Genomic DNA, 17,356 nt, shown 5'->3' with positions numbered 1-17,356 from the left:
GGCTCGGCCGATTTTTACCAAAACTAAGCAGCACGATTCCCAACCAGTATCTATCGAACGGTTTTGAATTTTCAAGATCGATTCAGAACTGCGGGCTAAAACGTGGACAAAAAATTTTTCACTTTTCTGCTATTTACAAAGAAACGGCTTGGCTGATCGTCGCGCAAAATTGATAAACGCTAGTCTTCATCGAGATACATCGAATGGCTTTTAAATTTTTGAAATCGGTCCAGCCATTATTGAGAAAACGTCGATTTACGGAAAAAAATCTGTTCACACACACACATGCTTTTTCCAAATTTGGTCTGATTCGATTCAGAATGGCTTGAAACGTGGAGATAACATAAAATTAGCGAATCGTATTTTTTGATGAAAACATAAACTCCTCCTTCGGGAAGTTAACAATTGCCCATCTATCCTTTACCCAGGTGTGCCTCGTCTTCTGCTCCAATTTCTGCAAGTTGTTGCTGTTTGGCAACCAGGGAGTCCAATAGTCGTCACTTTTGGAGCAAGAATAAATGGAGCAGCAGAGCCAAGCAGCATGCCTCCAATAAAAATGAGAAGATTCTGAGGGCTCTCAGCAAGGAAAAGGTGTCTCAGGAGGATGCTGAGGCTGCTGCAGCAATGGCCAGCTGCGAAGGCATCAGAGATGGTAAATGAATGATAGATGGTAAAATCACCAGTAAGATGGTTATTGATGCATGATTGATGTTTTTAGAGCAACAACAGAAGATTTTTCACAATTATGGAGCAATGCACAAGTTGGAGAAGTACTTGTCCTTCAGAAAAGTATCCAAGTAAGTATTAATATTCAACAGAATGTGGAATTAGATATTAGTTTAATTTTGAAGTAAAGCTTCTAATGCAACTTCCAATAAGGTTGCGCTAAACGTTCAGGGAAAAGTATAATGTTGTAGGATTTGTGAAACTGTTTTAAAAGTTGTCTGGTTTTGTGAAAATGTTGTAAGTTGTCGGACAATGTTGTAAGTTGTCTGAAAATGTTGTAGATTGCCTACAAATGTTATAATAGTCTGGCAGTTTTGTACATTGTCGTTTGAAATTGTCGGAAGATGTAAATTGTCTAAAAATGTTGCAGATTATCTGAAAGTATTGTAAGTTGTCTGAAAAGATTTTGGATTGTGTGGTAAGTTCTAAGTTATCTGACAATGTTCTTAGCTGTCGGACAATATTCTTAGTTGTCTAAAAGTGTTTCCAATCGTAAGTATTAATATTCGACAAAATATGGAATTAGATATTTGTTTAAATTTTGAAGTAAATCGTCTAATGAGGCTTCCAACAAGGTTGTGCTAAACTGGGAAATGTAATATTGCAGGTTTTGTGAAACTGTGTTAAAAATTATCTGAAAATGTAGTAAGTTGATTGATAGAGTTGTAAGTTTTCTGCCAATGTTATATGTTCTCTAAAAACATTGTGGATTGTCCAAAAATATTATAATAGTCTGACAGTTTTGTACATTGTCATTTGAGATTGCCTGAAGATGTAAATTGTCTGTAAATGTTGCAAGTTGTCTAAAAATATTGTAAGTCAAAAGGTTATAGATTGTCTGATAACATTTTAAGTGTTCTGAAAATGTTCCAAGTTGTCTGAAAATGTTCCAAGTTGTCTGAAAATGTTCCAAGTTGTCTGAAAATGTTCCAAGTTGTCTGGCAATGTTCCAAGTTGTCTGGCAATGTTCCAAGTTGTCTGAAAGTGTTTCAAGTTGTCTGAAAGTGTTCCAAGTTGTCTGAAAGTGTTCTAAGTTGCCTGACAACGTTTTAAGTTGTCAGACAATAATTTTAATAGATAAGTTCTTAGTTGTCTAACAATAATCTAAGTTGTCTGACAATGTTCTAAGTTATCTGACAATGTTCTAAGTAGTCTGAAAATTATGTAAGTTGTCTGACAATATTCTAAATAATCTAAAAGTGTTGCAAGTAGTCTGAAAGTGTTGCAAGTAGTCAGAAATAGTTCCAAGATGTCTGAAAGTGCTCTAAATGGCCTGAAAGTAGTGTTTCCAGTTGTCTGAAAGTGTTCCAAGTTTTCTGAAATACTTTGAAGTTGTCTGAAATAGTTCCAAGTTGTCTGAAATAGTTTCAAGTTATCTGAAATTGTTCCAAGTTGTCTAAACGTGCTCAAGTTATCTGAAAATAGTTCCAAGTTGTCTGAAAATGTTGCAAGTGGTGTGAAAGTGTTGTAAGTTTTCTGAAAGTGTTGTAAGTGGTCTGAAAGTGTTGTAAGTTGTCTGAAAGTGTTCCAAATTGTCTGACAATGTCCCAAGTCGTCTGAAAGTGTTGCAAGTCGTCTAAAAGTATTGCAAGTCGTCTAAAAGTGTTGCAAGTCGTCTAAAAGTGTTGCAAATTACCTAAAAATGTTGCAAGTAGTCAGAAATAGTTCCAAATTGTCTGAAATATTTCCTAATTGTCTGAAATAGTTGCAAGTTGTCTGAAAGTGTTTCAAGTTGTTTGAAAGTGTGCCAAGTTATCTGAAAATAGTTCCAAGTTGTCTGAAAATAGTTCCAAGTTGTCTGAAAGTGTTGCAAGTTGTCTGAAAATAATTCCAAGTTGTCTGAACATAGTTCCAAGTTGTCTGAAATTAGTTCCAAGTTGTCTGAAAATAGTTCCAAGTTGTCTGAAAATAGTTCCAAGTTGTCTAAAAATAGTTCCAAGTTGTCTGAAAATAGTTCCAAGTTGTCTGAAAATAGTTCCAAGCTGTCTGAAAGTTTTGCAAGTAGTCTGAAAGTGTTCTAAGTAGTCTGAAATTATTGTAAGTAATCTGAAATTATTGTAAGTAATCTCAAAATGTTGTAAGTAACCGGAAAATGTCGCAAGTAGTCAAAAAATATTGTACATTGTCCAACAATGTTGTAAATTGTCTAAAACTGTAGTTAATTGCCTGAAAATATTCTAAATTGTCCGAAAATGCTCTAAAAAAAATTCTAAAATGTAAAATTTCTGAAAATGTTCTAAATTATCTGAAAATGTTGCCAAGCATCTAAAAATGTAAGCTATCTCAAAATGTATTTGATTGTCTGAAAATGTTGTCAAGCGTCTGAAAGTATTGTAGATTATCTAAAACTGTTATAAATTTTCTGAAAAAGATATAAATCTAACTTGAACTATAGTTGATGCAACTTTTACAATAAATGTTCAGGTACATTCTCCATGCACATTTTTTCTATTTCCTCCTGAACTTAATCCAATTACGAAAATCCTTATTATCTTTCCAACAGAAATCTCAAGCAGCCCAACATAAAATGTCGTCCCAAGCTATCAAAGTTATCAGATCCTACCTGTTCTGGATTGTCTCCCAAAGAACCAAAAAATCTCAACAAAGAACCTTTCAGTATGCAAGCAAGTTCTTCTAACCCTGAAGAATGCCCTTCGAGGAGAGGAAGAAACATGGAACGTGGAAACACAGACCAGCAAAGCAGATTCCAAGACAGAAATAACAGAAGAGGTAAGATCATCAAACTTTGGCAATCTTATTAATTCTTTACATATAATTATTTTTTACCCAAGGTTCGAATAAACTGGATGACCAGCATTGTAGAATCAGCACAAGCGAATGTGACGATATAGAAAAAGGTATCTCAACAGAATCTATTGATGCTGATGTGGATGATATAATTAAAGGCATGCATTTTGCTGCAATCAGTGAAATTGACAATGATGTCGAGATGTTTCATGTGATGGGAAATTTGGAACAGAAGGCCATCAATGGGGATTGTGCAGATGCTAATGAGACTGCTGATGTTAATGTGGTAGTTACACGTAAAGATGACTAGTTGTTAACTAAGTTATAAAAATTTAAATAATGTTTCGGTAGTTTTATTATTTGTTGTAAATGACTGAGTTAATGTATAGACGTTAACCGATTTTTAAATAAATTTATAAATAAATATTTCACTTACCATTGACGGTGTATCACTGGAATTTCTTCCTGAATGAATTCTTAATGTAACATCACTGTTTGCCACAAACTGTCCTGCAAAAACAATTTGTTTATATTATTATACATCTCTTAATTTTCTATATATATAAAAATAACACGGGTTTTCCTTCCTGACGAAATAACTCCAGAACGCACGAACCGATTTCGACAATTTTGCATTCGTTGGAAAGGTCTCCGCAAGGTTTATAGCTAAGAGAATTAGTGGTGCATGGCATCGTGCCTTAATGCAGATTGCTGGGAATTCACGCACCGTAATTAAAAATTCGAGTAATGACATTAGTGAGAATTATCAGAATTATGCTTGGTTAAGTCAACGAGCAATTCTTGCCGCAAAGAATAATGATGTACACGCACTGAATTTCACCATTCAATCAAAAATTGCTGGCGATTTGGTGACATACCAATGATTCCGACTGGTCTTCCGTTTGACTTCAAACGATTGCAATTTCCAGTTCGCCTTGCGTTCGCAATAACAAGTCGCAAGGTCAAGGCCGCTCAGTGTTTGCGGAATAAATTTCAAATAGATTATTTAGAAAATCATTGTTTTTCACATGGGCAGTTATACGTTGCCTGTTCATGAGTTGTAAAACCATCCGCTTTGTTTGTGTTAAGACCAAAAACAAAAAATGTGGTTTACCAAAGAGCACTTCAATGAAACGGATAATTTGCGGATTCACTTTCATTTACTTAAAATTAGAGAAGTTCAACTAAAAAACACTTCATTTTTGTAATCGAAATAAATTCATTACTGTTGTGTAATAAAATCAAATTTTTCCTTTTCAAATATAAAACAAACAAAAAATTTCTTCATCTTTCTCACGAAACTATCTGGTGGCGAAACGGAGTTCGTCGGGTTTGCTAGTTATTTATATAAATTATTAAAATTATTGTTCAAGATCATCCAATACTTAATTTGACAACACTTGGATGAAGATGATAAATTTGACACCAAAGAACTTGGTCAGAATAACTTAATTTGTAATTTACAACAAGTGTGCCAGAATTATATCTATCTAACAAAGACTTATAATCATTTCTGCAAAACATTAGGTGCAATAAAATAAATAACAACAAACTATGTCAACAATTAATTGAATTTCTGACCATTCTATGAATTTAGCTGTTTATTCATTATCCTCGAACCTTTTCTAATGGCCTCAGCATGATTCCTGGCCACTCGATAAATCAGCAAGTACAAGACAATAACAATGCAAGCTGGTATATAGAATGATCCTGTGGCACTGAAGATGACGTATCCCAATTCTTTATTAACATGACAATCTGCTCCTGTGTGATGTCGATGGAAGGACCGAGGAAAGTAGTGACCTGGAAAAAGATAATAAAAACATTAAGGAGGAATAATTTTGCAAACACAATCTACAGAGATATTCATATCATATAGCAAACTGAGGGTTTTTGTTTGCTAATTATTCTCTTGCTATAATTGGTTATGAAAGATCCTTCACTGATACATCTTCTGAATAAATTTTCTTCAAAGTGTATACTTCATTTAAATTGTTCGAGTTTTTTTTATTATTTTTATACTTGGCTCGTTTTACCAATATAAATTGAGTTGCAATCTCAACAATTAATTTAGCAAATCAGATTTCTATATACAAAAATTTACTAACCATCACTTTTATGGTCCTTCCAACCCAAGGGTGGTCCCACAGCAATTAGAAATGATACGAGCCAAATCCCAAGAATCAATAGCCTTGTTTTTTTCTTTGTCACCAGTTTTACATAACTTAGAGGTCTTGATACACCAATGTACCTATAAAAACAAAATAATAAAAAAAATATTTGTAAGCCACATTTAATTCTTCAAGTACATAACATTGTACATAAAATCTAAGACATTGTTTGGCTTTTGGATTTATTGATAGTCAATGCAAATGATAATCTAATCTAAATCTGATTGGTATAACTATTGGTATAACAGAAATTTGGAATATTACTCTATTTTTACCACAGAACTTGCAAATTAAAATTCACACAATTTTATTAGGTCCAAGAAATGGGTCAATCATAATAGAACATTCTCATCATAAAGCTGATGATGGAATGATTTTTAAGACAATTATCCGAATTTTTTTTGGTCTGGCCATTACTTGATTTATTAGATCTGGTCTTTGCAAAAAATAGTTTGCTTTATTATAGTCATTGGAAATGCCAATCTAATCAGAATCTTATAATATTAAAAATTCATAAAAATGTTTAGCACAGGAGAAAGTATAAGCAAAATATAAGGTTAAGGGGCGACCATTAATCACGCAAGATTAATTAGGATATAGCAAGATATTACGAGTATTTATTTTTTACCTAATTGTTTTAAAAAAATCCAAAAATTTTCAAAGAAAAACTAATTACAATTTTTCTCGTGATGTTTGGTGGAGAACGGGGTTAATTTGAATATCACCAAGGGAAAGGGGGGTCCAAAAATCCTTTAAAAAATTATCATATGATTAATAGACGCCCTCTTAGTAGTGGATGTGTTTAAAATCAACTGATGATACCATCAAAACAATAAATAGAACATTGTTATCATGATGCTGATGATGGAATGCTCATCAAGAAAATTGTTTGAATATATTTTATCTTCTTATATATAAAAATGATTCGCAAAATGTGTTGGTAAGCGCATAACTCAACAACGCCTGGACCAATTTGGCCAATTCTTTTGTTAAAATGTTCGTTGAAGTCCAAGGATGGTTCTTACAGGAAGAAAAAATCGAATAATTGCAGGGAAAACCCTAAAAACAGCCCTTTTCTTTATCTCATACATCCTCCTTAACGATTATTCGATTTTGATAAATCTTTCTGAAGTTTGTTAAGGAAATTTTCTAGAATGTATGTGATTATAAAGTACTGGGATGTATGTGCAATATTGTGGAAATAAGTGGAAAAAATGGCAAAAAGCGACATGTCATTGTTTGCATTGAAAATAAATGAAAACTATCATCTGCCAAAAATTTCAATTTCCTTATGAACCTAGACAATATTAGAATATGTATAATAAATTTAAGATTATGAATAAGAAAAATGATATGTCTACATTATTATTGCCGAAAGGCAGCTGAGATGTCCCAAAAATTAAATTAATATAAAATGTATGGCAGATTGAATGATACACATATGAACAGGATTTAACAAATTAATTCACTTAAAATATGAAATTAAGTATTAATCAGGGCCGGTCCTACCTTTAATGCGATGCATGCGAAAAATACGAGCGCACGCCTTAGGGGGCGCCAACACAAGTTTGGGATATTAAATTTTCTTTATATAAATCATTTCTTTACATCTTATACTAATCCTTCCACAATATTTTTAAAATTCGTAAAAATTTCACTTTATAACAACAAATGGGAAAGTAAAGATGAATACATACAATTCGGCCCTCACGATATCGATTAGGAGAAGTTTAAGATGCAATTTTGGACATCTTAAATAATAAAAAATTAAATTAATTCAATCCAACATGAAGTATCAGTGTAATGTTATGGTTATGGTTATGTCATACCGTTTAAAAGACTTCAATTTCCAATATAGTGTGGGAATTAGGACTCATCATTTTATTTAAAGCAGTTATACATTTAACATCGCTGATGTTATAAATGTATATGCGATTTGGCGTGAAGAGTAATTTAAAAACAATAATTATTATTTTCAGGTGAACGGTAAATATTCGTATATCATATTAAAAAATTGTAGACATGAGTACAGAACAACTCTGTCGGGTCATCTTGTACCTAATAATAATATTAAAGTAGTCCATAACATACCTGTCGACAGCAACTGCACACAAAGAAATAATACTGGCAGTACAACTGAGAACATCCAGAGTTGTCCAGAAACTGCACAAGACTTCCCCCATGTACCTAAACAAACCATAATAAAAAATCCTTCCTGAACCAGTTTCATTGTAGTTTTTTCCTACTTACCAATCTTTAGCAATTTCTCTAGCACAAGACAAGGGCAAAACAAAAAGCCCCAGAACTAAATCAGCTAAAGCAATACTGGCAATTAAATAATGCGAAGGAGGAGGCTTGTAGGTGCTTTCTTGAGGACACAATTTGCAAAAACTTCTACAACTACCTTGAAACACCGACAGGACCACCAGGGCGTTCCCGAAGACTGTTGCCAAAACCAAGCAACACAAACCTAGAAAAAAATCAAAGACAAATTAACATACAAGTAGTGACCATTTACCAGTCTATTACCTTACCGATTATTTCCAGGATAATAAATGGATTTTCCTGGATCCTTTTTTCGACGGATTCACGAAAACCGATATCAGGCAGTGTTGATAGATTTTGGATGAGTTCACAATTTATTTTATTATAAAAACAAGCACTGGTGTTTAGGAATAAATTATATTGTTTATTGGATTCGATAAAAGCACTTTCGTTGAAGAATAAAAAGGTGTTGTTGTTGTTGAAATACACCCTGTCATCTTTGTAAAAATAGAATGGAACTTAAATCGAGAAATGTCCTTTTTATGAGCAAATTCTGAGAATATATAATAATATAATATAATTTAACGCTTATAATATTTTAAATTTGATATAAAAGTTAAGTTATATTGTAAGAACACCATATAAAGATTATTATGGATGATTTTACAAAATTGACACAATTACAATATTAAGTAATTTTACACATTTTGTTGTTGTTTTGCAATTTATAAAAAAATATTAAAACTGATAGAATGGTTGTAGGAGTAATAAATCTTTTAAAGAAGTTTGTGAGTCTAAATAAAAATTAAAATATTTTTAAATTATTTGTTGCTGTCAATCTATTTAAATATAATTGTATAAGCACAATATTTTTGATGCGAGAAATAAGATCTTTAAGGAGAGCAACTATGTACTTAGATACTTTTTAACATGTAAATATAAAAAAATGAGTTTTTTTTTTGATAATTTTGAAGAAACGGCTAGTCTGATCGTCTATCAAATTTAATCAACAAAACTTCTTATGCAGTTTCATCCAATAACATTAAAATTTTTGAAGTTAGTTAAGCCGTTTTTGAAAAAAAAGTCGACAGAAGTTAAAATTTTGATTCCCACACGCATACTTTTTCGTCGACAAACGATTCAGAATGACTTGAGACGTTGAAAAACATAATTATAAAATTAGCAAATTATAGTCATTAGTAGATGAATCAAAATTAGAAAACAGACTTCTTGCAAAAGTTGAAAATAATGAGTAATGGAAAATTTTTAAACATAAAAAAATAATGTCCCTTTTCAATAAACTCCTGCAAACGTAATATTAGTTCTAGAATATTATAAATTAATTATATAACACCTTTAACAATATAGTTTGATTCAAAACTAGTACGTTTATAAAATTCGTGTAAATATAAAACTTCGAAAAACATAGACGTCCTTGATAACAAAATCATACATTCTTGTACGGAATACTCACAATTAATAAACATATATTGTAATAAAATAATAAATAACACATTAACTACTAATTTAACAAAAAATTCACACTAATGTAACTATTACTGAACTATTTTTAAAATAACTTTAAAGTATTAAAAACAGCAAACGCATAAAATTAATAAAATTTGAGACATTATATTTGTTTACATTTTTTTACTAAAACATCAATTATTATGAATTTTTAAATTTATGTTGCATTATGATTTATTAATAATTTTGTTTAATTCACTTTAGGAAATTAGTTATGTAATTTAATTTTATATTAATATTTATAAACGTTTGGTTAATGAAGCTAAATGAAATGTATATCATTAATTTTGTTGAACAATTTGTTACTAGAACAACTTTATAACTCATTTGTCATCACTTCATTATAAGAAATTTTTAAATTTATTTCGGACTATAATTTATGTTACTACTTCATTATACTATAACATTATTTAAAATACTATTACTTATGTAATTTTATTTATTTTGATGATGTATTTCCGACCGACGACAAAGTCTTTATGATTCCAGGACGAATAACAGAATTCGAATGAACCTTACAGGTTGCAAAAATTATACATTTTTTGCGCACATTTTATGCGCAATTATATAAATACAGTAGAACCCTATAAGACGATCGTACTTGATACAACTTCTCGCTTAATACGCTAATTTTTGCCTGCCCTTGTAATTTGTATATATATATATATATCTTATATATAAAATTCTTCTGTAATGATGTATGTAAATATACTCCTTCTAAACGATTATTCGGATTTTGATAAATCTTTCTGAAGTTTGTTAAGGGATTTTTTTAGGATGTATGTGATTATAGAAATATAGCTAGATTGTAGAAATAAATGGAAAAATTGCAAACAACGACATGTCGACATTGAAAATATTTGAGGAATTGTTTGGCATTGAAAACAAATGAAAACTTCCACTTGCCAAACATTTCAATTTACTTATGAGTCTAGACAATATTAGAAAAAAGTGAAATATCTACATTATTATTGCCAAAAAGCAGTTGAGATGTGCCAGAAATTAAAATAATATAAAATACAGTATATGTATGGCAGATTGAATGATACACATAGGAACAGGATTTGACAAATTAATTCACTCAAAATATTAGGTTGTCAAATATCTCCCTTCCGCCTTTTTGTATTATAAACCAATAGCAAAAAAGCGGAAGGGAGATATTTGACAACCTAATATATGAAATTAAGTAATAATCAGGGCCAGTCGCGCACGCGTTAGGGGGCGCCAATACAAGATTAGGATATGAAATTTTCAATATAGTTTTTTTTTTTCAATATAATTCAAGATAGAAAAAAATGGCATGCGGGCGCTGAGAATCCCAGGAGCGTCCCTGGTGATAATGTATATTAAATTATGACTAAGAAAAATGTAATTTAGATATTATAATTGAAGAGTAATTTAAAAAACAATAATTATTATTTTTAGGTAAATAGTAAATATTAGTATAGGATATTAAAAAATTGTAGACGTGGGTACAGGACAATATATATTGTCCCTATACTGCATAACACGCTTTCTCGCATAATACGCGTTAACTATGTAACTGTTCAAAAGGCAACCCATTGGTTGGCCTATCCCTAATTATTTTCATACTAGTAACAGCAATCAAAACTTAAAACATATGAGCAATGGCTTTAGAGTTGGCAACCCAATGGTTGACTAGTTAATTATTGTTTATAATAATTGTTTATAATCAATATTGCTTTAATTATTTTTATGATATTCATATCAACACTATTTATATCATTCATATAATAAAATAAATTATCAATTATTATCGATTACCAAGAATGATCGTTTGTTTTTCAAGTTTTCCTAAAAATATTATTAGTGTCGAATTATTATTAATATAATGATTGTGTTGATTTATTATTTCACTTCGGAAATTATCATGAATCGTTTTTATTGATAAAACTTTTAATCTATTGTGTATGAATAGGCATTCCGTACGAACACATCGACGGGCGCAGCCGGACAGGGCCGAACGAGGGAAATAATAAATTAGGTGTAGGTGGCGGAAGATCAAAAATCGGCACACACACGCATACACACACACATAATTTGTCTAAATTTGATGCCATTCGATTCAGAATGACTTGAAACGTCGAGAATAAATAAAATAAGCAAATCGGGTGTGTTTTTGGCTAAAACCTATATTTATTTTTTGACAAGTTAATTAGGTGTAAGTGGCAATTTGTCTTAATTTATTCTTATTCAATATTTTTTCAAATTATGATAAAGCAAATCCAAAACCTAATAAGCCTTGGGTTAATTTGGGCGTTGAATTATTAAGTCAGTAAGGCAGCGGTTTCCAAACTGTGGGACGCGTCCTCTCAAAGGGGTGCCAAAATGTTTTAAGGAGTATTTATCTGTTTCCACTATTTTTGAAACTACGATTTTTAAAAATATTGAAAATTTTTATAATAAATTTAAAAAATAAACAAAAAATAATTAGTTTTTATGCATATCGTTACATAATATTGCATATTAATTTGTAGTCAGATAATATCAGTTTTTTGAATATATATAAAATTAAATTGTTGCAAAAAAATAAAGGGGGCGCAACAATTTTTTTTTTTATTAGAGCAGGGGACGCAGTACAAAAAAAGTTCGGAAAACACTGCAGTAAGGTTAGTTTAGTTTGGTCGTTAAATTACTACGTCAACAAAGTTAAGTTTTGGGAAACTAGTTTTTAGAAAATTATTAAGTCAATAAGGTTAGTTTTTAGTAACTAGTTTCTAAAAAAAAATACTAAGTCAGTAGGGTGAGTTTTTTGCACCTGGATTTTTGATAATTACAAAGTCAGTAAGGTTAGTTTTTGAGAAACTTGTTTTTTTTTTCAAGTTAATAGTAAGGTTAGTTTTTTGAAACTAGTTTTTAGAAAATTATTAAGTCAGTAAAGTTGGTATTTGGAAAACTAGTTTTTAGAAAAGTACAGTTTTTAGAAAATTACTAAATCAGTAAAGTTAGTTTTTGGGTAACTACTACATCAGTTTTTAGTTTTTAGACAATTACTACATCAGTAAGGTTTGTTTTTTGAAACTAGTTTACTATACAAATGTTTCGCACGTGTACTTATATACATAAAGAGTTTTGCATAATTTATATAAACAAAAGTACAAGAAAGATTCAAAAATTTTACATCAAAGATTGTTGGCTATATTAAAACACAAAACATCTTACCTCGTATCAAATATTTGACTACCACAATTGACTTCAAAGTTTTCTTTCACTTGCATATAAATCTAATAATTATAAAAGTATTTTCACAATTTATGTATAAATTAAGCGTTAAATAGCACAAGGTTTGTTCAAATAAAAATTTAACAACTTGAATTATTGTAACTGAAACGTCAAATTTAAATACAAAATGGCTGGTTGTTGAACAAAAAGCCAACAGTACACATAAATATTTTAGATGCAAAAATTTCAATATTTCTAAACTTTTATATACATATATCAAACACCAATACGTTTTCATATATGTTTATAATCAATAAAACTACTTTATCAACGTGTTTAATGTAAATTTGACAAAATTCTTACCTTTAGTTGAAGCATCCCAGAAAGTCTTTCAAAATTGCACTCACTACACAATTTGTATTAATAATTACGACAAATTATTAAATAACACTAAAAGTTAATAATTAACAATATACACGTCCACAATCACTGTATTATTATTAAAAATAAAAAATTCAACTTTCACAAACTATGTACATCCGACATTTTGATTTTAAAGCGTCAGTTCAGTTTTAAACAATCTTCGCAGTTGTGTTCGCGCAGGTGTACCAGCATTAGCTTGTATCTGCAAATATAGTTAATCAATTTTATTAATTTATATTCATAAATAAAGTAAAAGTATATAAATAATAAACTATAAAAACATATTTACTATCAAATAATATACACAGGATTAAAAATAATAAAATTTTCGAGTCAAAAATATTTATTTGCGTTGTTGGCGTTTTGTTAAACAGTCGGCCATTTTGTATTTGAATTTGACGTTTCAGTTACAATAATTCAAGATGTTAAATTTTTATGTGATCATATCTCATGTCATTTTACGCTTAATTAATAAATAAAGTGTAAAAATTCTTTTATAGTTATTAGTTTTATGTGCAAAAAAAAGAAACGATGACGGTTATTATGACAGTCAAATATTTGATACGAGATAAGATGTTAATTATTTTAACATAACCTCAAACTCGTGCATTAATCTTTCTTTTCTTTATATAAATTAAGCTATAAATAATTAATATAATTATAACAAATTATGCTTATTAGTATCTTTGAGTGGCGTTTTACATATAGTTAAATATACTTGTAGTTATGAATTACTTATAAATTAATATATTAATTTCTTATTGTTGTGTGATTTCTTTATTAAGTAAGTATTAAACCTTTACTTCTTTTTGTCACATTTATATCATATACTCTTTATTTGAATATATATTATTATTTTTAATATCAGATAAGTAGGACACAATATCTATACCCTAGTAACAAGTTTACAAAATGTTATGTATATATATATTTAATTAAATATATGTTTTTCAATTGATTTGAAAAACCAAAATGCCATTTACGCCTAGTTTATGTCCTCTGTCCATCGAATGCGGCCCTGTTCTGGCCACTAAATCTATATCTAATCTATATTCTAAAATACAGAGAACACCTTTAGTCAATTTTCACACCTGACATTAACATAGTGGACTAGTTTTGGTCAACATTTGTGATAAGTTTTTGATTTTTTGTGAAAATTAATAATAAAGTTTCATGTAAGTATAAAATTAATTATTATAATATAATTAATCAAATAATTAATGATGTTATTATGTAATCAATATATTAAATGCGTATTTGTTTTGATATCGATTTTGAATTCCAAATCAGTGATGACCGTAACCATTGATAAAAATTTATTTCATATATATTATTATTTTGGTTTTATTTATTTTACATAATATGTCAAATTCTTAAAAAATCGAAATTTTGCTATTTATTGCGTTTCACGACCTTCTGATCAAAAAATGCACTCATACGTATAATATGTATGTTAAGATCTGCAATTTTTGGAGAGAACGTCTGTAACAATTTTGATGGTAAAAAAAACTCGATTTATATTTCTTTCGTTTCTGGTAAAGTACTTCTGGTATTCTGATCAAAAAACGTACTCATGTGTATATATGTATATTAGGACCTGCATTTTAGGGAGAGAACGTCTGTACCAAATTTGATGGTTACAAAACACTCGATTTATATTTCTTTCGTTTCTGGTAAAGTTCTTCTGGTGTTCTGATCAAAAAACATACTCATGAATAAATATGTATATGAGGATCTGCATTTTTTTTTTAAAGAACGCCTGTACCAATTTTGATAGTTCAGAAACACTCTATTTGTATTTTTGAAGAAACTTCTTTCATCTCTTGTAAAGTTCATTCGGTATTCTGATCAAAAAACGTACTCATATGTATATATGAGTATATTATTTAATGTATTAAAATCTGCATTTGTTGGAGAGAGCGACTGTACCAATTTTGATGGTTCAAAAACATTCGAATTATATTTTCAATTAGTTCTTTGGTTTTTGATAAAGTTCTTTTGTTTTTTGTAAAGACATCTTTCTACGTTCCAGATTGCTATTTAAGTGTAAATTCTATCGATTTATCGATTTCATTTTAAATCCTGAGAAAAATTAATTAAAAAAATACCTAGAGGTAAGTAGCATTTTGCCTTAAGGCAAGTTATATAAATGAGTGGATTGTTATATAAATAAGTATTTACATTTAGCAACTTTTCAAATTATGATCATGAAATAATAGGCTCGTAAATTCAAACTTACGAATTTTTTATAATAAAACCAGTTTTTATAATAAAACCAGGCTTATAACATTTTAGGGCGAACTATGTACTTTATGCGAATTGGTATTAATAAGTATGAAGTATAATTAATTAAATTAGGAAGTTATGGTTAGGTCAATCGGGTCAAAAAAATAAATAAGATTTTATCCTCATCAAGTTTTATCGAATGTCTTTTAAAATCTTGAAATCGGTTCAACCGTTCTTGAAAACACGTTTGCAAAACACATACTTTGCTCTCATACACATAGTTTTTCCAAGTTCAGTGTCAAACGATTCAGAATGACTTCAAACATTCAGAAAACATTGAAATTTGCAAATATTACATAAACAATTCCTTCGGTAAGTTAAAAAAAAAATATTTTGAATATCAGACTAATTGTAAGATTTGCATCAGTATGCAGTGATATTACTACAAAAATATATTATTTGTTTGTATATGGTTTGTATACAATTTAGAGTTCTGAATTAGTACTGAAAACAAACGATTTAGATCTTTACATTTTAACAAAAAAATATTATTTTTCAAAAACATTTCATGATTTTGTCCAAAATTCGAAATTTTCATACTAAACCATACAGTTTTTTTCTAATATAGGAAGCTTCTATACACCACTAATTGATGCTCCATAAAATTTCATATAAATATAAATATGTATATATAATTCGATTTTTTTTTCAGAATGTTCCTTAAAGCAGTGCTGGTCTTGTCCCTTTTGGCAGTGATGACAAATTGCCAAAACGAGGCCAATAACAGAACACTGATAGACAGAGGATTCATGTTTAGACAAGGAGAAGGCAAGTTTTTACAAACTATCATATTATTTATTTATAATTGTTAATAAAAATAAATATATAAACAAATCTTTTCATTTTGCATTCGAAGAAGTTCAGGATTTGGATTATAAATTAATAAAACAGGGTAAGGTAAACAATAATTATATATTATTGATTACAAGAAATAATATTTTCTATAACAAATAACTATGAGGATTTTGTATAAAATCTACAAATCTGTATCCTTAGAAACGTTTCTTAAGGATCTCCTTAGATCACTTTTCTTAGCAATTTTTGTAAAAGATCTTTAAAGATAAATTTCCTCAGAAACACTCCAAAGATGACTATTCTCAGAAACGTTTCTTGAAGAGATCTAAAAGTCACTGTCTTCAAGAACTTTTTTTAAATATCTCCTAAGATCACAGATTTTAGCAGCATTTGTAAAAGATCTCCAAAGATAATTATCCTTAGAAACGTTTGTAAAAGATCTCCAAACATAATTACCTTTAGGAACATTCCTTAAAGATCAACAAAGATCACTCTCCTCATGAACATTTTTCAAAGATTTCTAAAAGCCACTGCGCTTATTAAGTTCCTAAATCTCAATCATTATTGATTGAGTCTATTAACTTGCCTTAAGGCAAAATGACACTTACACCGAATTTTATATTTTTTTCAGAATTGAATGGTTATTGCCAAAAAACCACCGATTGCAGAGACTTCGCCTACGACTGCATTTTGGACCAGTGCGAGTGCAGGATGAGGTACATGATTGAACCGAAAGAAGGAAAAACTTGCGTTGGAGGTAAATTCGAAAAAAAAAAATCAAATTTAATTTATTATTGATTAATTAATTTTTATTAATTTCCAGCCGTAACTCAACAATGTTACTACGATATCCATTGCATAGAAAACGCATACTGTCACGACCAAAGAGAATGCAGATGCAAACCTGAATTTCCAGTCGTTGAAGAAGATGGATTCAAATGTTCAGGTGATTATTAAATACAGTAAAATTATGCTAATACAATTTCTCATTTCGCATAATACGTTACTTTAGTACATATTGTACATATCCCGCATGAAACGCGTTTTAACTAGGATAACATCTTAACTAGATAAAATAGAATAGTTTTAATGTTCATCATTGAATTCCAGGTGCTGCAATGATGGGCGCATCAGGAGTCATCATCAGCTTTTTGATGACAGCATACAAATTGTTGTAAAATTAGAAAAAACTATACACTCATGTATTTGTACACTCAGTATTAGCAATAAAC

The 17,356-nt window shown here is 29.6% G+C and overlaps 2 protein-coding genes across 2 annotated transcripts; one reads left to right on the top strand and one right to left on the bottom strand.

Moving 5' to 3' along the window:
* Positions 1-5,059: 5,059 nt before the first annotated feature.
* LOC113388595 (5-hydroxytryptamine receptor 1E-like) lies at positions 5,060-8,407 on the bottom strand. Its single transcript, XM_026625963.1, has 5 exons — positions 8,398-8,407; positions 7,896-8,115; positions 7,737-7,832; positions 5,583-5,725; positions 5,060-5,277 (listed from the first exon to the last, which is right to left on the bottom strand). The coding sequence occupies exons 1-5, from the start codon at positions 8,405-8,407 to the stop codon at positions 5,060-5,062; spliced, it is 687 nt and encodes a 228-aa protein (XP_026481748.1).
* A 5,743-nt stretch (positions 8,408-14,150) lies between these two features.
* On the top strand, positions 14,151-17,356 carry LOC113387751. The gene is made up of 5 exons (XM_026625127.1): positions 14,151-14,218; positions 15,982-16,097; positions 16,756-16,881; positions 16,948-17,070; positions 17,235-17,356. The coding sequence occupies exons 2-5, from the start codon at positions 15,983-15,985 to the stop codon at positions 17,300-17,302; spliced, it is 432 nt and encodes a 143-aa protein (XP_026480912.1). The 5' UTR covers positions 14,151-14,218; position 15,982; the 3' UTR covers positions 17,303-17,356.

This window comes from Ctenocephalides felis, unplaced genomic scaffold, assembly GCF_003426905.1.
Source record: "Ctenocephalides felis isolate EL2017-DRISC unplaced genomic scaffold, ASM342690v1 CF-g0.4_SCAFFOLD_03572, whole genome shotgun sequence".
In the NCBI taxonomy this organism is placed as follows: Eukaryota; Metazoa; Arthropoda; class Insecta; order Siphonaptera; family Pulicidae; genus Ctenocephalides; species Ctenocephalides felis.
Note: the sequence above shows the minus strand (reverse complement) of the source record. Positions and strands in the feature narration are given on the sequence as shown.

Coding starts and splice junctions, on each gene's coding strand:
- LOC113388595 (XM_026625963.1), bottom strand. Junction 7,833..7,895: donor AGAGAAATTGCTAAAGATTG/GTAAGTAGGAAA, acceptor TGGTTTGTTTAG/GTACATGGGGGAAGTCTTGT. Junction 5,278..5,582: donor GAAGGACCATAAAAGTGATG/GTTAGTAAATTT, acceptor ATCTTTTTCCAG/GTCACTACTTTCCTCGGTCC.
- LOC113387751 (XM_026625127.1), top strand. CDS start 15,983: ATGTTCCTTAAAGCAGTGCTGGTCTTGTCCCTTTTGGCAGTGATGACA. Junction 16,098..16,755: donor CATGTTTAGACAAGGAGAAG/GCAAGTTTTTAC, acceptor TATTTTTTTCAG/AATTGAATGGTTATTGCCAA. Junction 17,071..17,234: donor AGATGGATTCAAATGTTCAG/GTGATTATTAAA, acceptor ATTGAATTCCAG/GTGCTGCAATGATGGGCGCA.